This window comes from Dermacentor variabilis, chromosome 5 (assembly GCF_050947875.1).
Source record: "Dermacentor variabilis isolate Ectoservices chromosome 5, ASM5094787v1, whole genome shotgun sequence".
Classification (NCBI taxonomy): domain Eukaryota; kingdom Metazoa; phylum Arthropoda; class Arachnida; order Ixodida; family Ixodidae; genus Dermacentor; species Dermacentor variabilis.
Window position 1 is genome coordinate 103,318,260 of NC_134572.1, and position 20,719 is coordinate 103,338,978.

Genomic DNA, 20,719 nt, shown 5'->3' on the forward strand with positions numbered 1-20,719 from the left:
GTATGCAGGGTGCTTCATATAGTTGGTTCCTTTCTTATGAAAACCAGATATGCGTTGCGTAAGCATAACCAAAGCACTGTTGTTGACTGCATTTATTTATTATTGGGTGAAGATAAATGTAAATATATTGTGGACTCTCACCTTAAGCAAAATCCAATTCATTTTTGCTGTCCTTTTTCCCACTGTACATAACGAAACACGCTGTTACATTATTCCCAATTCTCATTTTATTCTTTATTTCGTTGTTTTGCAGATGCTCCGATAAACAGACTGTATTTTCACTCATAACGGCCGACGTTGGCTTACGTCACTCTAACAAAGCAGACGCGCCAGGTGTTATTTAGCGCAACTCGAGAGCACATGCTATAAGCACAAAAAAAACATCATATGCGCACTCAAGCAGTCACGCCAGTGGAACTGCCTTCCCTCTACGAAATAGGTTAAATAATTTCCACTGCATTCACTGCCCGAGTGGGATTGTGCCAGCTGAAGGATCTATCATGTGTCGCCGCATATCCTAGAACAAGGGTCTATTGTTTTCTAGTTGTTTAAATCAAGCATGGGAAACACAGAAATAGGGAGGCTTTTTTAGGGAAAAAATGTTCATCGTGGCCTTTTAACGTGAGCAAACTTTGTTCAATGCTTTCTTCCCACCACCAAAAAGTTAGCTCCTGCAGTACCGCTTTGTTCGTGAAAAAAATCTTCCTCAGCTGGCCTTTCGCTGCATATAATACAATGTGTCCCAGCTCATTTTAGCCAGAGTTTAAAAATGTACAAGTGTCACGTAGCTGGGCAGAACAAAGGTAATGTTGTTTGCTGTCGCTTGGAGATACTCAAACAATTTCTCTTCATTCCGCCTTATTAGATAAATATTCTTAATTAATTATTCATATTCAGCTTCTCAAGTATTATAATTAGATGAAAAGTATCAATGAGAAAATTGGCGTGGGACTGGCCGCTCAAGACACTTTACGTGTGCTCTCGGGCTTCTTTCACGCTCGGAAAAACACTTTTATGCAGCAGATTTTGAGGAACAGAAGGCTGTATCGGGAGTTGATCATGTCGCTCTACATTTTCTCATTGACACTTTCAATATAATTATAATATTTGAGTATTTGATTAATTAAGAGAGACTAATTAAGCAATTAAGTGGAATGAAAAAAATATGTTGTGCATGTCCAAGCGACTGCAAAGAACATTACCTTTATTCTATCCAGCTACGGGGTATTTGCATATTTTTAAACTCTGGCTAAAATGGGACATCCTGTATATAGCTGTACTGATTGCTAGCAGCGAATATCTCTTCTACTGCGCCTGCGTGCCTTCAAAAGACCTTGTAATCGAGTGGTTGTCCTTGAGCTCCATATCGTTGGCAACCACGCTGGGCAAGATTTCTTCATTCCATCTGGCGTAGTTCTCGCAATGGAAACGAAGCTTTTCCCCGAAGACAAAAAAAGGAAGAGATGATTGACATGCACAGAACATTCTACTAATCCCTCCACCACTGCGTGTAATGCATACTTCTGGGCCTGTATTCACATAGACAAGAAAAGTGCTTATGCTTGAACTGTTTGTCAGAACAGATGCCTGCCAGCGGTTATGTTAAACACATTATCCAAGGCGATCAGCCTGTCACGAATAGCGCTTATGAACAAAAAGCCTTGTGAATTCTGCCACTGGTCTCATGCAAGAATGAGGAATTGAATGAACGGAACATATCGGTAAGAATAATTTACAGAGCACTTGTGCGCATTACAGTATTATGAATAATGTAACCATTAACAAATCCCAAACAAATCAACCCACTTTTAAAAATAAGAAACGAGTCAAAGTTTCTCCCAGACTTCCCCCGTAGATTTATTTAAGTGCCTACTGGTAATTGAAATAATAGAAGGGCATGATCATCATACCTTGCTGGTGAAGCGGCGCACTGACACGGACACAGAGAAGACACACAAGACGACACTCGCTGCCGTCGTCTTGTGCAGCGAGTGTCGTCTTGTGTGTCTTCTCTGTGTCCGTGTCAGAGCGCTGCAAGGTATGATGATCAATCACCAACTAGCCCAACTTTCCACATTACTGAGAAGGGCATGAGGAGTGCGAGGAAATCAGAATAATCGAGAACATCAGTATAAGCCTTTCTGCAATCAAGCCTGTCTTTCTGTGCTCTGGTACACTTGTATTTAGCAACCACTGAACGAAACCCTATCAACGTCTAACACGAGTTTCCCCACGCGAGGCTTTGTACAACGTCGACATAGTGCCCCACATGCCATTTCAAGACCAGCAGCTGTAGCCGTGGCAGTGTACAGCTGTCGCCTACATTATATGCTGTCCTTGACTACAGCGCATGACTTCTATATCGGTAGCTTTGACCTTGCTGTAGCGACTAACCGTTTAAAAGGTCGTCCGCTGCCTTCATCGAGGAAAAATCGAAAATTCTTTCAGCCACCTTTGGACGTGACGAACTACAGTCAGTGTACAGCGTTCCAATGGACGACCTCGGTGCCACTGACAATCATCCCACTACAGGACACACGCGTTTTATCAAATGATTAGGTTTATCCGTACGCTCATTACTTCAATCTTTCATATTAAATAGCAGTCTGGCTTAATGTCGCTTGACTGCAGCTAGACTTTGAGCATCCATACAGTCAGTTACTAGACAAGAATGCTGCGGCAAGTTTCTCCCGAATGGAACATGTAATATGCGCCAGTGAATCACCTCATTAGCCACTGTATCCATGACCTCGCATTCACTTGCCTCAGACGCTTCTTTGCCACTAGATCCTTCGTCTTGCTTGAGGAGTGTTTTGTGCGTCAGATATAAATAAAACATCGGTGAATGTGTCAGTCTGTCCACTTAGCTCTTCCTTGTAAACGTCTGGAGAGCGGCGCGCCAAAATATACATTTGTGCACAAGGTCAGGAACTGTTCATCAAGGGTCCTGACAACAGGCAATAACTTACGCGTTTGGATTTAAAGACTGCACGTGTTTGTTATATCTGGGGCTTGAACTTTAGGCTATATGTGCTTGATTAATTTATTTATGAGCTGATTTTAATTTCGTGTTTATTTCTTGTACATTTATTATACCCGTGTCTTTTATTATTTTCAGTTCCCTGTGAAAAAAAGTAGCCAGCGCCACTTAAAGGTGTCAACATCTCCTAAACATAATATATTCTAAAAAAATGTCCGTGAAATCCCCCTTCCCCTTGTCAAGCGACCTCATTGTGCGATAAACTGTCTTCATCCACACGCTTGTATATTTTGCCTTTTAGTGCGTCGTGTGTGGGACCACGGCGTACTTACTGTCGCTGAACATTTAAGGCGTCTTCTCTTTGCGCAGGTGGCATTTCAAACAACTATTTGTTAAAGCGCCGAGGGTAAGTGGCAGGGGCATCGAAATTCCTTTTTTTTTTCTTTCTTGTCGCTGACTACATAGTGCCTATTCAGTTCATGTGGGAATCTTTTTGGAGGAAAATCTTTATTTCGCACATTTCATAGCAAAAATACAACGTAACGAGGGTTTGGGAACTCCACAGCCGTATTCTCCTCATCAAAGCGAAGTCAGTTCGCCCAGCTTCTCAGTCTCAGCGAGCATGTCATCCTTGCACTCTGTAGAGTAGCCGAAGCTGTTCAGACGCGCGAAAAACTCCTCTTGCCCGTCGACTTCCTTCCAGTAGTCTTCAAAGTCGAGTGGCTCTCTCTGGCCACCGTATTCTATGGGTAGCGCGCTGGGTGGTATTTCCTCGTGAAGCTTCTCGAAGTTGTCGCCGTGGAAGCGGTACTTGTGTAAAGAATAAGAGAAAAAGAATTATGCGGCAACCATTGAAGCGGATTATACGAGTAGGCAGGCAGACAGCTTCCTAACCCCGCTGAAGCACTCGTGCGACTTTGTGGATCACTGACATTCATCGGTCATTGGGCAAGCGAGTGACGATTACATGCAGCCCTGCCCCCCTCCTCTCCCGTGAAACTACGCGCCCAGCCCGAGGCCCACAAACGAGCATTCGCGTTTTCTTCTGAAACGGCAGTATTGATGGCAGATGATGATGGTGATGATGATGATGATTGATATTGACATCCCCTTCTTTTTTTCTTTTTTTTTCGGTGGCGTCAAATAGTCGTTTAACGTGCTTGGGCTAATCAGATTTTTCTATACATCTGTTGCATTTCTGCCTATACATTCTTTACATTCTTCCTTTGAATTAAAACATCCAAAAGCGGTAGACGAATATCCCCTTTTTTAAAATATAAATGGAATACGAATAGAAAGTATTGAATATTGGGATGGATTATCTAATAGTCAAACGCAGATGCATCTATTGCAGCTGGAATAGTTATTTTGGTGTAATTAGGTGCTACGCCTGTGCGGACTAGTTCAAGCAGGACAGCTATCAAAGGCAAAGGATCAGTTCCATAAACAAGATCTCCCATTGGCATAAAAAAATACGTGTACAAACAACTTCTTGCCTTATTCAGAACCCGGTTGCAAACCAGCTTTTCAAGGATGAACGAGTGCTGTATTACTAGCTTTCCAAAAACATTAAATAAATTGTCGCCAATACTATCAGAAATTGAGAAAAAGAAAGAGGTCTTGCTAATCATAGGCACATGTAAACGGGCCAGTTGCAACGAAAACACCACTATATGTTGCGTAAAAAAGGCAAAACTGCCACATGAGCACCCTCTAGAAACACTAAATGTCAGACTACAAGCAAAAGTGATGGTCGTCGGGTAGGCTTCTGCCGTGAAGCCAAAAACAAAGCTTTCATCACTCACTTTGTATCGTCATTACTTTGAAAATTTTTCTGATTGTTTCACTTCTGAGAATTTGCAATACTTTCTTTTTGCACTCAGGGAACAGTTGCAAGACTTCAACAGTAACTTCTTCGAAATGGTTGGCTTCGAATATTCAGAAATACCGAATCTTTCCTTTTCGTATGTGAATACGAATAGTTTGTCTATGATATTCGATTCATAATCAGATGTTCGCCCACTCTCAACTTCTTTCTTTATATTGCGCAGTTAACTCCGTCCGTTCGAGTTTTATCTTTTTATTCGTTTTTATTTTCTTGACTGAACGCGGTGGAGTAACCTCCATCGAGTTTTTGCGGTGGCGAGTTTCTCCAGCCACACTGGATCCATCTCCGGTCTGAGACAATGACTAATCGGCGAGCGCGCGTGCTTTGAGCTAGATAAGAAATAAACGCGTCCAGCTCCAAAAAAAGCTAAGCAGTTGAAATGTAACAAGTTTAAATACTTATGAAAGTCACTAAGAGCAATTGCCGTCGTACTCATATCGTGAGCGACAGTTCCTCGCACTAGATTGTGCTGCTACTCAAGAAATTGTACTAAATTGTTGCTACTCTACTAGCTTAGCTTATGTACAACGATGGCATAGACTTTGCCTTTATTTCCTTACAGAGCCTGCTTCATATATTTGTAGAAAATCACCTTGAAGATTCCTCGTGACTTCCTCGTCTCCCCATATTTTTCGGTATTATTGATTGTAGCTCGCGTACGTAGTTTAATAGTAAATGGACGCAATTTATTCATTGTATATGCTTACGTTCTGTGCTATTGTTGTTTTTTTTCCTTTTATGCATGTCTGCCAGTATTCCAGTAAAGCAGTGCTTGGATTTCATTTTTTGCGTAACTACTGTCAAGCTTCTTCAAGTTGCGCAGTTTAGCACCATTTATTTCGTTGCTCCTTGATTTCTAATGAAGGATCTAGAATCAGCTTGATATGAAATGTCGGGGCGTACTGACGTTAGCCAATTAGCTACGAAATGCTATAGTAAATGCAAATACTGTGAGGCCCAAGGTAATTGTACAGTCGATTTTGTATTACCGATCACGTAATCGCATAATGTCAGTGATAGTGTCAGCGCACTCTGGATTTACTGCTTCAGATTTATTAAAAATAAGGGACTCGTGACATCTATTGTATCTATCTGCTGCAAACTTATTATATCATATACAGTTAAATAATGCCTCGCATTGAATATAATAAATTACTTTTTGAAAACTGACACCGCTTCCAGAAAAACCGATCCTCTAACACCCAGTTGTTTGAACTAGTAACCGATTTACACAACTCTATCAATGGGTCACTCTTCAGCGATGTAATTTTTGTTGACTTCTCTGAATTATTCGATCGCGTCTTTCACGAATGTCTACTAACAAAACTACGAAGCCTATAGCTAGATGACAAAACATTTATCTGGAATAAGTGCTTTCCAACTAACAGACTTCACAGTGTTAAAATCGATCACTACGTATCTCTACCACACGCATGTCAAGTCGGGAGTCCTTCATGGACCAATTTTGGGACCATTGTCATTTTAATCAATGTAAGCGATATATCGACTAACATGCAGTCTTCCACACGTCTTTTTGCAGGTGACTGCGTAATATATAAAGAACTAACAAACCGGAACGACACTTTAACCCTGCAATCCGACTTAACGGCTCTTTCAGAATGGTGCAGCGAACGGGAGATGAAAATTAACATCGAGAAGACTAAACACGTCAAATTTTGCCCGAATTTCAGTTTATTGCCTAACGAGTACCTAATTAACAATTCAGCAGTTGAAACAGTTTCGCCAAATAAATACTTAGGAGTAGTGTTCAATCGCAATTTAAAATGCAATTCCGACACCAAACTTCACGCATTTAATTCGCTAATTAAACCATTATTAGAGCACGCTTCTAACAGGTATATCTACATCAAGCTTACCCTCCTTACATGCTGGAATCAATTCAAATAAAGCCGCTAAATTCATCTGGCCCTCATATTTTCATCATTACAGTGCGTCATCCATGAAAGGAACACTTGGCATTTTACCTCTTGTATTACGCGGAAAATATTCACAATTATGCTTTTTCGCAGTGTTTATTACCGTGACAGTGCCCGTTCACGCAAATTCATTCACCCAGCTGCCCACATCTCGGCCCGTATTGACCACGAACACAAGGTGTATTTCCCTTTCGCACGCGTGCTAAAATATACACTCACCTTCATTCTTACTAATAAATGAGTGAAACGCCCTTCTGTAATTCATTGCCAACATTAAGGAATTATTTTCTTTCCAATCGGCTTTAATAACCTAATTGATGAGCAAACCTGCCATACCAGCTGATCTTTCTTAAACAGCCATGTTATCCTACTTGAGCGTCTTACTACTTTTGATCATTGTCATGTACTTGTTACATCATTGTAATAGTGTTGTAGCTCGACCTTGTGTTATTGCATCATATAATCATTACGTCATGTACTAGATGCACTGTATCTCCTTGGTGCTGAAAACAGTTCGGGTATTTATTTTTGTTTTGATCTCCATGCTTATAACGCTCCCTTTGAAGTTTCCTATTGTTATCCCCCCCGGGCCCGATAAGGGCCCGATTCTGGGCCCTTAGGGTAAATATATGAAAAAAAAATTATGGTTTTTACTAACTCTAGTTAAAGAGCAGCCAGATACACCAGAATTTGCACGATAAATAATTCAGTTCCACTACTTTTATTATATATTTCTTAAGTACAATTGGGTATAAAATATAACCTCAAATAATAAATTTGCACTTATTCCTAAATAATGACTTTAGGTGCTAGTTCATTTTGTAGACCTGAAGTCAGCCAGTAGTCAAAACGAGACATTTGCTCAAAATACTGCACGTAGTTCAAGTTCGATAAATATGTACTGAAAATCCACAGCAATATGGCATTGCATTCTGCTTAATATATTTACGGACAGGAGAAATACAGAACAAGAAAAAGTTGTAACCATAACCACAATGTACTTCATACTACATTTTTAATCGGTATTTGCTGGAAATGGTGCTTGAAATAAAGTTCCTAGCGAAGGGTTAAACATTGAATGCCAGCTTACCTAAATTCCGTAATCAGCCTTATGCAAGAAATCTTCTTGTCTTGCCCGTAATTATCCTTGCCCCCTCTCTGACTTTTTTGTAAAATAATGCACATTTAACCGTTCATTTAACATATTCCAGCGCAAAAGCTTAGCAAGCGCGTAATGTTTTCGATCTTACATCGTAGATGCATTATGGAGTTTCTGAATAGTTGAAAGGTTGTGTGGAACGGTATGCATGCTGCTGAACTGTCTTAGGAGGCATAATGCAATCAGCGCATCTCTATGCAGCATCTCTGCAGCTTGTGCCCGACCCGAGGCACAATTCTATGTCCTGGTTTTCATATACATGCGCGGTTCCATTAGCCATATTTTCGTTCCTTTCTGTTTTTTCCTTAGTTCGGAAGCCTGCCGTTTGGCATATTGCCCATTCAAAGCTTGCTCATTTGCACTGAATAAGGACATCTTGAACCTTTCTCACATACTAAACTGAGAAACCGTTGGCGACGCTTGTGGGAAGCTGAAACGAATGATGATGATGATGATGACAAGAATAATAAATAAAAATAATCATAATATTAAAAAACACAGTCAAGTATTTCCACCTACACAATGAACACACGACACATTGATGTCCTGTTCTCCAGATTCGGGACAGGGCACACATATGCTCCCCTACTTTTCTGCTGATTGGTGATGAACCTCCAACCTGTGGCAGATGTGGGGAAAGGCTCACCGTCCTTCATGTTCTAGCACGTCAGGAAGCAGAACTTTTACGTAAAAGGCACTTCCCTTTAACTTACAGGGAGCATATACCACGCCCTCCGGCAATGTTGCTTGGACCAGAACGGTTATATGATAGCAAATGAGTTTTAAGCTTTTCAAATGATTTTGGTTTATTGAAAGTGATAAGCACTAGGGATTGGCAGAGCATCCTCTTGCAAGAGGCTGTTGCTGCGACAGTGTCCCTTTGTATCGCACCCGCATCCAGGCTCTCGCATTCCAAGGGTTTTGGAAATACATAGTGCTTCTTTCGAATTTTTTTGCCGCTGACATGCTGTGGTATTACCATCCCTTCGTTATACGCCTCTTGTGTTTATAGTACACCTCAGTGGTCATTGCCATACTTTCATTACGTATAAATTTTACGGTTTTTACAGCCACTATTTTTAGTCCCCTTTAGAGCCATGTCACAACTAACTCTCGTATGTGATTGGTCCATTGGCAATTCAGTTACTGTGACCTGGCGCCCTTTGACCACACTTGGCTCCTGCGCCACAAAACATCAAATTCATAATCATGACCAACAACATGGCCTGCGGCATAAGCTTCAGGAACAGAACATCGTACATAACTGAAAATTCGTTGTCTAACCTGCTTACTTACCCGTTCGGCCATCTTGGCCTTGATGAAGGGCTTGAAGAGGGCGAAAATCATGTCGAAAGCGTATGACTGTCTTACGATATGCACTGCTTTCAGTCGCATCGGCATACCTTCCTGAAAGACCAGCAACAAAGTAGATGGCGCGTCACAAAAGTTACCTTTACATGAACACGAACAGGGCGGGCAGAGTGAGAAGTCGGGGTCAGAGAGCCAGAGGTGATAGCATTTACGTGAGCGCATCTACCAAACCGCTCGAGGTTTCTGCGGCAGCATTTGGCGAAGGGACGACGAAAACAGTGCGTCTTGTCCGTGGCTGCTGTCTAGGAACATCCGACCCGGCCCGTCCTCGTTCGCACACGCGTTGCATTTGGATCAATCTGAGTCGGCCCAACCGGTGCAATCGATCGGACGCAGCCCGACCTGCTAGCGTTTACATGAACGCGACAAGCAAATCTCAGCCCTACAAGCTGACTTTACCCGTTTTTGTCGGGTTCATGTGAGCGCCCTGACAGATGCGTTCGCTGAAAAATGTAGTGTGGATATATTAAACTGCTGCGCCTGTGAAACTGTCGCAACCTATTCGCTTTTGTTACCGAGTTAAGCGCGTGCTTTAGCAAAATGTTATGCAAAAGTTTATGTAAAGTAAAAATAATTTACGCTGTAGTTATCGCACGGTATAGCTGCTGCCAAAATCTAGAACCGAGCTTCCCATTTGTGTCGTGCAACCCTCCCCACACGGCTTGGTTTAATGTCAGTGAGAGTCTAGGTCCTTAAGTTCCTTAGTACCATTACATCTGGTGTTGCAGATACACATGCATCTTTAATGATAATAAAAGGGGTGACGACGATAGCTGCAGTGAATGCAGTGAATTCGTCTGGCAATCGTAACACAATCAAGAAACGTTAGTTGAGTGACACAAGTTGAAGAAATGGCACTAAAAACTATAATAGACACACTTCACGTCGAATTACTCTGGATTACTTCGGAAAGCTATCTTTCATTTACAGCCGTAACGGCTAGCACTGGGTGCGGGAGTACGCATTCGACGGCCGTATTAGTTGTGAGAATGTATTAAGCTGTAAGTGGCAGAAAACATTACCGTCTTTGAGTATGCATACGTGTGGAGCCGCGTGATTGGCATTAAGTGTTTAGAAATTGAAGAAATAATGCCATTTCGTCTGCCGGTATGGCACAGTTATTAGCGATTTATTCACCTGTTAAGGCATTGTGTCTATGAAGTAGTGAAAAGTGACAACCTATGCACATTAAAACTTAATTCGCATGCCGTTGTCTATGCACACTCAAGGACTGCATCAAAGCGCTGAGGTTAAGTCTGGTGCCTGTTGCTTATTTTTGCAATAAAGTCGCTGATTTGCAACTGGCACCACCTAAAGATCGAAATTGGAATTTCAGACCTGTACATATCCCAGAGCTTTTCTAACAAGCCCCACGTTCACCCACAATATCTTGTCGGCGGTGAACTCGGCGTAATCAACCAAGAGAACAATGCCACACGTCTGTGTAACAGGATTCGGCGCCATATGGTCCAAACAGAGCAGGCAAGCACGATGAAAATCCGCGTATGGCAGTTCTTCGGGCCTCCATAAGCCTGAAAAGAACAAAAAAAAAACAGATTGTCACGATATGTAGCCTTTACTTTATCAATTGTGATCTCGCCTTGGCCTCAAAATTATGGCAGTTTTATTTCCATTTTCTTCCTTTTTGAGGTAGTTGCTACTGACGCAGTGCTATTCCCGACGCTCATAACAAGCATAGGCTCACCAAGTGGCTTCGCATTCTTCCTTCTCAGCATAGCCGCTTATATCGCATTGAGAATGTTCACAAAAATGTACAGATAGAACCGATGTTAACTTATTTCGTTAATTTACAGTACTATGTGCGATTGTTCATTACAGTCGAAGACTTGATTACCATCATACTGCGAGACAAAAGCCTCTCCCAAATATCCCCAATCATGCTTGCCTTGTGCCAGCGTAAGGAGCTTTATAAACACATATTTCTACCCTCATAACGCCTCTCAGTTTCGTGCCACCCTCTACAAGGATTTCCTTCACAGGCAGCCCATTTCCTTCTCGGAATTCATTAACAGTTTTTCAGTGCATAGATTATAGGCCTTATTATACTTCATTGACAGTGTTGCCTACCAGCAAAATACAAAAAACAGTTTTTTTTTCTTCTTGAGTTTCGCTATTCAATGCGAAGTTTCTCTCTAAATGTCTTCTGCCACTGCTGAATGACAGGTCGCGAGCGTCATTTGTGGGTCTAGAGCAGCAACACAGAACTACGCAGAAAACGTTTGGCACGCGACTCACTTTCTTCTGAAAGCACGCTCAGGGTAAACAGACTAATGCAAGATCTCCTGCTACAGTACTGTCACACACTAATGTAGAGCAAATGCAACGTACACCTATGCTTCCCATATGAAGACAACTGTCTGTACGCATCGCAAATTATTTCATAGGTCTATTGGGTGAACTACACTTCCATGGTGTTTCCCGCTATTGCTCAAAAAGCTTCCGCAAAACATTCTTTTTTTTTACAGAATATGCCAATTCTCCATGTGTTTTTCACATTTAGATAGAAAAGAAACATTTTTCAAGTATTTATATTGTTACGGACCGCCTCCTTGGAACTAACCAAGACCATGATGGCCGATCCGTTGCGCATGTTCAGCCATTTTGGCCATCCCTGTAAATATCCTCTACTTCTAATTGTGCTTCGCTTTCATCTATTTGACGCCCCGTCCCACATCGGTGCGCTTACGGGATACTCTCCCCACACGACGGAGCCTCCAAGCGGTCAGCGTTTGCGGTGCGACCACCATGGCAGACCAGCCGCAGTCTGCTTTTGCGCCGTGGACCACGATTGCTTTAACCCACCCTCGAGACCCTGGAACGTTCAACGGGACCGATGACACCGAAGTTGATGAGTGGCTGACACAATACGAACGGGTGAGCGACCACGATCACTTGGACCTGACGGTTATGCTGGCCTATGATGTATCTTGTCTGAGGGAAATTGCGAAGTTGTGGTATGAATATCATGAGGCCGAACTCGGAGATGGGATACATTTAAGCAAAAGCTCCGTGATGTGTTTGGCAATGCCCCCAGTCGTAAAATTGCTGCGAAGAAGCAGCTGTCAATTCGAGCCCAAACATCCACGGAGTCGTACCTGTCGTACATACAGGATGTGCTGACGCTGTGCAGTAAAGCGGACAACGATATGCCAAAGTCTGATAAGGTCGGCCACGTCCTGAAGAAGATAGCGGACGACGCATTCAATCTGCTCATGTGCAGAAGTGATACCGTTGATGCCGTGATCCAGCGCTTCTAGCAGGCCAAGAGCCGCCGTATCGAACGACCATTCACCCGCCTTCCCAACACCGTCCCGACGTCTCGTGTGCAGAGCGGCCGCCATCTCAGCTTTCACAGCCTATGGCCGAAACGACGAGGATTGTCCGCCGCGAAATCGAAACGATGGCTCCAGCTAACCTATTTGTCAACTCTAACACCGGCGACTCGAACGCACCAGCGGTTTCACTAGTCCAAGCCATCATGTGAAACAAACTAGTGAATCTCGGGGTTCACGCTGCGTGCGATGTGGACAGTCGTAAGACCCCTTCTGCGACCCAAACATCGTGTCCGCGTTATCAAAGGTTCGCTTCGCGATCTAGGTACCCTGCTGACTGGACAATTGAAGATGATCGACCTATCTGTTTTAACTGCCGCCATGTAAAGCACGTTGCTCGCTACTGCAACAAGTGCTGGTCGTTCCCGCAATGTTCCGGTCATCATCATCTTCTTCATTAGTCAACGGAGGTGGCTCGTAACAATATGTGCGGTCAGGAAAGGGCGAAACTGCACTGCACCTTCTTACTCTAGTCTACAGAATTCCATATGCTCGCGTTTCATTCGAAAAGCGTGCTGCTGTCATTTTCTCTTCAAGAACACGCGTATTGTTCTTGCGATGACTGCTTAAAAGGTGCCATATGCTTTCAGGTTTCGATCTACGCTTCGAAGTTTCACTCATGTAGGTGAACTACGTTATATTCATAACGTAGTTCACCGTCCTTCTTTGTCACATATTGGTCGTCCCGTATCGGGTTCATTTGCTGGAATCCTAATCGGATGTACAGCTAATATTGCCACTCAATGGGAGTGCGGCTCTGAGAAATGACCACGTGTGCTTGCGAATACATGAATAATGAGGTCCAGTCTGAAGCATCGTTACTTACCTGGTCTGCAGAGTAGGATCAACCTCCCATGGACATCCGTCTCAGGCAGAACCATGAGCAGATTGCGAGCAACCGCCGGCACTTTGCTTGGAAGTAATTCCCGGTAAGAGGACTCACTGGCCTCTCGGCACCTGTAGTAGTTTCGAATGGTTTGCAGGGCCGACTCTAAGTCATACTTTCGCACCCGCAGGAAACGCAGAAGGAAAGCGGTGTCTTTCTGAGCGTTCATTTCCGGCTCGGCTGTAAATGATGATGCGAGGAAACAGTAACACTTTTATGTATAAAGTTGGAACACTTACAGTTGGACAATATTACAGCGCAAATTGTGAAGGCACAGTTCAAGCCCGTCAGTGCTCAAGGTGGTTCCGCCACGATGATCCTTAACGAAAATAGGAGATAGCAAGAACCAGCGCACGCATGAAAAAGCAGATGAGTCAAGAGAAGTCGCTAAAATTTTAACGCGGGCTGTCTTCGTCAAGTGGCGGTGAGTGCAGATAAGTGGTTCTGTGCACCTTGCGAAATCTGAGTAATTCAGTTCGTCTAACACATTCTTGCCAACAACGTGACACGCAACGTTTCCTAGTCTTTTGTACACAACTGCTCGTCAACTGAATAGCTATATGCAGAAAAGGGTGATGACGGTGGCTGCCTGTGCAGCTAGCATTGCAAGAGATTTCGGCAATCACTCCGCGCTAGCCCCTCCTTTCAGGAAAGTTTGCCACTTTCACAAGTGCAGCACGAGACGGGGCGAACAAGACGACAGGCACAGTGAGCCCGAACATGACTCCAACCAACAGCCTGTGATCCATCTGGTGCACGATGTCGCGCTACGCTGACCCGCCCCCTTTCCCCTCCTTTCGACACAACGCGCTGAAATTAATTTGCCAAGCAACACCGATCATTGGTACATCAGTTAAGAACTTCATGGGGGAATCGTGACAGATCCCTCCTGTATTTCCGGTGCCCACGAGGAAACACAGTGTCGTTCTCATCAACATGTGGAGAGTGTATAGACTGTGGAGTGCGCCAAATATACTTCAACTGTAAGTAAAAGAGATGTGCAGAAAAACATCAAATCGTCAAGAAACGATATGTGATGGCCCTTACTCTGATGAAGAGGAAACCAAGACAAAAGCCTTAAGAGGCAGCTCTCCTCGAAATTTAAAAGAAAGAGAAAGTTTTAGCTGGGGCCAACTCCGATTGCCCTATTTAAATACATGTAAAACACAGAAATGTATTTCTTAGACAACCGCTCGAGAGGTTTGAATGAAATTTGTTACATTTGAGAAAAACGAGTTAAATTCTAGCGACTACAGATAGCAAAAAGTTTATTTAGGGCCTATATTGGTAGGTTGGTAAGCTTCAAAAAACTTTCAGTACAATGTTTACCAATATCTCTCGTTAAACGAAAAATATGTATTGCAGTTCCGTAAACTGCGTTTTTTAAAACACTTGATATACGAATTCACAGTTTACGGAAAATTGTTACAACGTTGCGGTGACAAGTTAGTGGTACACTTCAGAGGGGTGTGTATTACAACAACTTTGTCCACTTTAAACGTCTTATTACATGAAATTTACAAAATTTGGATACCATTATTTATTACTGAATTAGAAAGTAGAAAACCTGGTGCATTATTTCTTTTCAATGCTTCAACATAAAACACTTATTGTAAAACAAATGACAAGTTAGTGGTGCACTTCAGAGGGGTGTGTATTACAACTTAGTCCACTTTAAATGTCTTATTACGTGAAATTTACAAAATTCTGATACCATTATTTATTACTGAGTTACAAAGTTGTAAACCTGTTGCATCATTCTTTTTCCAAGCTTCAACATTAAACACTTATTGTAAAACATGTGACAGTTAAAATTATGTATCTGCTTATTTCGGTGAGTATATTTTAGGTTTCTCTTTCAAATGCAAGAAACTTAATCAAAATCAGTGCAGTTGTTCCAGAGAAGAACAATTTTTTTGTTCTTATGCACTTTAGAGGACCCGAGCTAAAGCTCCCCCTTAGAACATCGCTCGAAATCGGGTTGGCGAAGATATCAACCCAATACTGCATAAAGGGTTGCTAATTTCATTAAAAGCATAGCTTTCTGTTCCGAGACAAATATTGCTATATTAGAGCACGCTGCTAGCCGAAGGTGTGCATACAAAGAATTTGGATAGATATTCGTAATGTAAAACAGAATATAACTCAAGAAACAAAATCTAGCAAACATGGATACGTTTTTCTTCATTTTTGCTTTTAGATTCTCAATTGGCTAGCTCTAGTTTTGTGCTGTGCATAAGTGTGCATGCAATGCATAAGTTAGATGCACTGCACACTTCGCATTGGGCAAGTCCTAATTTCGTCCATCGATTCCCACATTGCAGCATTCTTACTGGGAGTCAGTTATAATTTGGGTACAGATTAAGAAACTCTGATACAGTTAAACGTTCCGTACTAGCTTTAACGTAACGAAAGATCCGACTGCACACAAGTAAACGCTTCATGAGCCAGCTGACCAGAACGCGAAGTTTCCATAAGGACCGTGGATGTTTCAGATACGCAGAAGGTGAACAACGGCCAACTCTCAAAAGATGTAGTCTGAATGTTACAATATCTGTTGTTATACTACGTTGCGGCCCCCTCTGTTTCGTACTGTCTGCAGTCGATGCATGCTGTACGTTATGCCAATGGCGCATCACCTTTTAAGCGTAAACGAAGAGAAACGTCAAACACATGCAAAACAGTAATGCAGATCCATTAGGGCTCTAGCGGTGTCAGGATTTTCGTTTTATTTCTCTTGAAGATATTTGTACGGGGCGTCGTAGAAACAGAGAAACCTCTAAGAGCTTTGCTAGGGAAATGAGGACGCGAACTGCGAGTGTAGCTTTCGTTCTGTCAGGGATCTACGGATAATGGAGGAATGTTGTGCTACACGGACTGAGTACAGAAAGGTCAACCACAAAGGGGACAATGTTCCTGGCTGCATGCGGATATAACGTTGCGAGATGCATGCTTTAATGGCATACCCTTTATTGATTTATTGGAAACGGGGTGGTGACAAATAGTCACCTACACTCTTAGGCAAAGTTACACCCTTTGGGGTGTATCTCTGCCACACAACAATAATCGATATCTGCCATGCTTGCGTTTCCTTTCTTGAAAAGGCCGTGCCCGCTACTTTCCTGTCGGGAATGTCATGTGATGCTGAAAACGCGCATGCCGTTTGTTACTGGAAAGTACGGGGCTCGCCGCATTAAAGAAAGGAAATGCTGACAAGAAAGATTACGATTATTGTTGTGTAGCAAAAGGGTGTAATTTTGCTTAAGAGCGTAGCGGGCTGGAGTTAATCTCGCGGGGTATACTTGCTTATCATTCTGCCATTTTGCATACATCTTCTTAACATTCATTGTCTGCCTTAAAATTTCGATGTAGACCTTGTACTGCTACCTATGCGTGTAATGGATACCGTCGTATGAGTCCCTTCCCTGCTTTTTTTTCCACCTATAACTTAAACATCTCCTCCTTATCTCGACAGCTGACCGGTTGGTGCTTCCATCCACATTACTTCCAAATGCTACGGGAATGTGCACGTTGCCTACGGGTGTCGCTCGGTGAATACCTTCGGATTCCATTAGAATGTGCTGAGTTGCCTTCAAATTCAAATGTGCTGAGGGGCCTGCAGCGGACACATGCCTCAACTTAATGCGAACGCTTGCTTCAAAAGAGGCCCAAACCATGTCACCCTGCACTGCTTCCTATGCGGTTTTACTGTGGGGTCCCAAAGCCAATCGGCCTACCGATCTTCATTACCTTCCAACCCTCACAAGATATTCGATTTTACGCAATGAGTGGCATTTGCGAACGTAACCACTTGCGCCATTACTTTCTTTCCAGATTCCACGCACCCTGTCGTATATATTGTAGGCCCAAAGTGCTACCTGTTCCCTTATTTATGCATTCTGCATCTCCTTTGATGTCACATTACCTTGACGGGTGTTTGTAGTAAGCCTTTACTTTGTTTATGTCTACGCCGAGTTTTTTTATATGGCTTGTCCATAACTATGACTTGCTGTTTATTACACGTCTCTTCATTACCGATTATAATTCCCGATTTCACTGTGCTAAACTTAAGGCCCAGATTGGTCTCTCCGTTACCACACATATTCGAAAGCGCATCTAAATTTCTTGCATTGTCCGCTACACGATCCACCATGCGCAAGCCGTCAGCATACATCGGCCCAGGGACCTTCTGTTGCACCCTTTCCCCATTATGAATCTAACATAAATCAAGCCGTAATTCACTGTGTTCCAGTCGTCTTTCTACGCCCTTAACATAAAGCGTGAACAATACCAGAGAGATAGGACACCCTTGCTCCTGTCGTTGGGAAATATTCACTGCATCATTGCATTTCTGGCCCTCCCCTACAAATTGTACGCGGTTGCCCCTATGTATTTCCCTCAGCAGTTACAGATAGTCATCGTCTATGCTTATGTGCTTGAGAATATCCCATAACGATTCCCTTTCTGTATTGTAGTAGACCCCCATAAAATTGAAGATGCTATCAGTCAAAATCTATTGTGAGCTTTTGAAATGTATGCATTGCGTTAGAACAAACATATACTGCAAGCGCCTTGCTGCTATGAAACCACTCTGTAGTTGCCTCATTATATCATTTCTCACCACCCACATCAACAATTCTAATTTTATGGCTTGCATTCACATTCTATATATCACCGACGTTACTATAACAGGCCTGAACGAGCTGGTCCTGCCCTTGTCACCTTTGGTTTCGTAGATGAGGTTGATCTTGCTTTCACGTCATCCAACCGAAATTTTCTTCATTCTAGTCGCTTGCTCTAAGGCATTAGTAACCAGTGTCTTGCTCTTTTGAACCAGCTGTTTCATTAGCTCTATTGCGATTTCGTCGGATTATTCGGCCGTGTTGCGAGGCTCACATTCTGCGATTGCTCAGTGCCAGCGCCACCCTCCCGCAGAGTTTAAGAAGTGTGAAATTCATAGATTCATTCATTCATTCATGTCGTCGCGTGCATCATTGTTCAGAAGCATGTGCGCCATCCACATACACGATGCCGCGCCCAGCCCAGCCACCCCTTCACAACTTTCCCGAAACCGGTCTGCGAAACGTTACCATTCCAAGGCACACAGCTGAATCAGGAAAGGCAGCGAGAAGCGTGCCTCCTGAATGTCCAGCCTCGCCAAAATACCACATCGCTCACGTCGCCTCACACGCAAACATCTGCGCTGAATTGCCTCAACCAAAGGTAGCCGCTGCGTAGGGAGTCCAGGGCACTCAAAGAAAAAGTGTTAAGCATCTCCAAGCGCAAGTACGAGAGTGAGGTAATGTGTTCACGGAGAAGTTCGCGTGATTTCGATGCTGGAAGCATGCGTGCACTGTGCGCTGCAAAAAGAGGTGTACTGAATGCTTACCTTCCAAGAGTTGAGAAAGCCTCTCCAGGGCTGCTTTTCTCTTCGCTGAAGTCTCTCCCAACTCAACTTCAGCTATCCGCTGCAGCTTGAATGGAAGCGACCCTTCCGAAACATCCCACACGTCGTCGACACATTTCTTGGTGTACACTCCTGACATTGTAGGGACAGTGGTGAACGAAAAGGTTCGGCAAGCCGGCAGACACGTTGTCCGATAAGTGCTTCGACTGCGAAAACAGCGATCAGGAAAGAGGCGTTTCTGGCAGCCGCAGAGCCTTAGAGGAAAAATTTCTCAGCGGCTTGCTAGTGCGTAAACACACGCGAACCGCTTGCAAAGGAAAGTACGTCAAACGGTGCGCGTGGACGCACTGTTAATGCTGGCATGCATTCGCCTGCATGGAGATGCAAAACGTTTGTTTATCTCAGCCTCGCCTGCGTTGGTTATCTCACTTGAGTGCTCCTCTGCCTAGCCATAGCAACCTATATTAAGAACTAAGGCATAAGCCATAATTAATAGAAGTCAAGTCACGCAGCCGTGGTCAACTCCTAGAATATTTGGCCCTACGCAGCCCTTGCTTATAGTTTCGCGGTCAATAAGGCTAAGATGGGAACAGCAAAGATGATAAGGACGAAGTATGTGTTGTTGCTGCTGTTTACGCGGACGATATCGCATTTTTTACGTCCGCAAATAATATACATTCACTACAACAGTCGTTGCAGAATTACTTACGAAAGCTGGAGACATGGCTAGAGGGGTTATGCATGTCGTTAAATATTAGCAAAAGTGCGGTATTGGTACTCCCATTAACTGCACAGGTGCAAATTACTTTACAATACCGACAGGAAATCATTCCTCAAGTTGACGAAGTCAAGTACCTTGGTGTCATTTACGATGGCAAACTCACCTGGCGCAGTCACATTGAACATATTAAAACAAAGGCAGAACGAGCCGTAGCTATGCTCCGCCGGCTCAGCCACCGTCGCTCTGGACTACGCAGGGATACCTTACTGATGATCTATAATATGTATGTTCGGCCCATATTAGAATTCGGCTGCGTGATACTTTCCGGTGGCCCCGCCTACAAAATTAAACCTCTCATACTTTTAGAAAGAGAAGCTCTACGGTCATGCCTCGGGCTTCCTAGATTTGTTGCCAACGCTGTTTTATATCAGGAAGCTCATATACCCACCCTAGATTTCAGATTCCGCATGCTTACGGCTCAGACATTTCTAAAAATGTATGAGTTTTCAAAAAGACGTACGCAATATGCCTTTATCACTGAACCTGCTGAGTTTTTCCAAGTATCGTGGTCGAGATTGCACAGCCCTCAGATAGTGTTCGTACAAGCACAGTTACAAAAACTAGATGTATCCATACGCCAAGTTTACCATTCAAATGATGCCTTTACAGACCTCAAAATTGAGTTCGAGGACATATTTCCTAATCATGCTAAACTATTACCAAGGCGATATTTAATCAATATCTTACACGGCCACCTGCACCAGCTAACCACTGACAACGTAGTAGCTACTGACGCTTCTGTTTGCAATGAGAAGGCAGGGGTGGCGATCTTCTCTGAATCTCTTCAATGGTCCTACTCCCTTCGCCTTCCCGACTTCACACCTATATTTCAGGCAGAATTATTAGCGATTATATTAGCATTACGAAAACACCCCTAAAAAGACCCATTAGCTGTTATCATGACCGACTCGCTATCTGTATGCACAGCACTAACTGCATCATTAAATTCACCAATTC

At 43.3% G+C, this 20,719-nt stretch overlaps 1 protein-coding gene across 1 annotated transcript; it reads right to left on the reverse strand.

The window, feature by feature from the left end:
- Window positions 1–3,468: 3,468 nt before the first annotated feature.
- On the reverse strand, window positions 3,469–19,254 carry LOC142583001 (alpha-tocopherol transfer protein-like). The gene is made up of 5 exons (XM_075693215.1): window positions 18,964–19,254; window positions 13,515–13,754; window positions 10,674–10,867; window positions 9,261–9,371; window positions 3,469–3,790 (listed from the first exon to the last, which is right to left on the reverse strand). The coding sequence occupies exons 1-5, from the start codon at window positions 19,118–19,120 to the stop codon at window positions 3,560–3,562; spliced, it is 933 nt and encodes a 310-aa protein (XP_075549330.1). The 5' UTR covers window positions 19,121–19,254; the 3' UTR covers window positions 3,469–3,559.
- Between the last annotated feature and the right edge of the window lie 1,465 nt (window positions 19,255–20,719).

Bases quoted from the DNA above. Each gene is read 5' to 3' on its own strand.
- LOC142583001 (XM_075693215.1), bottom strand. From the start codon at position 19,120: ATGTCAGGAGTGTACACCAAGAAATGTGTCGACGACGTGTGGGATGTT. The intron at 13,755-18,963 runs GTAAGCATTCAG...CATCATTTACAG, and splicing joins GCTTTCTCAACTCTTGGAAG to CCGAGCCGGAAATGAACGCT. The intron at 3,791-9,260 runs GTAAGTAAGCAG...TCTTTACACAAG, and splicing joins AGGCCAAGATGGCCGAACGG to TACCGCTTCCACGGCGACAA.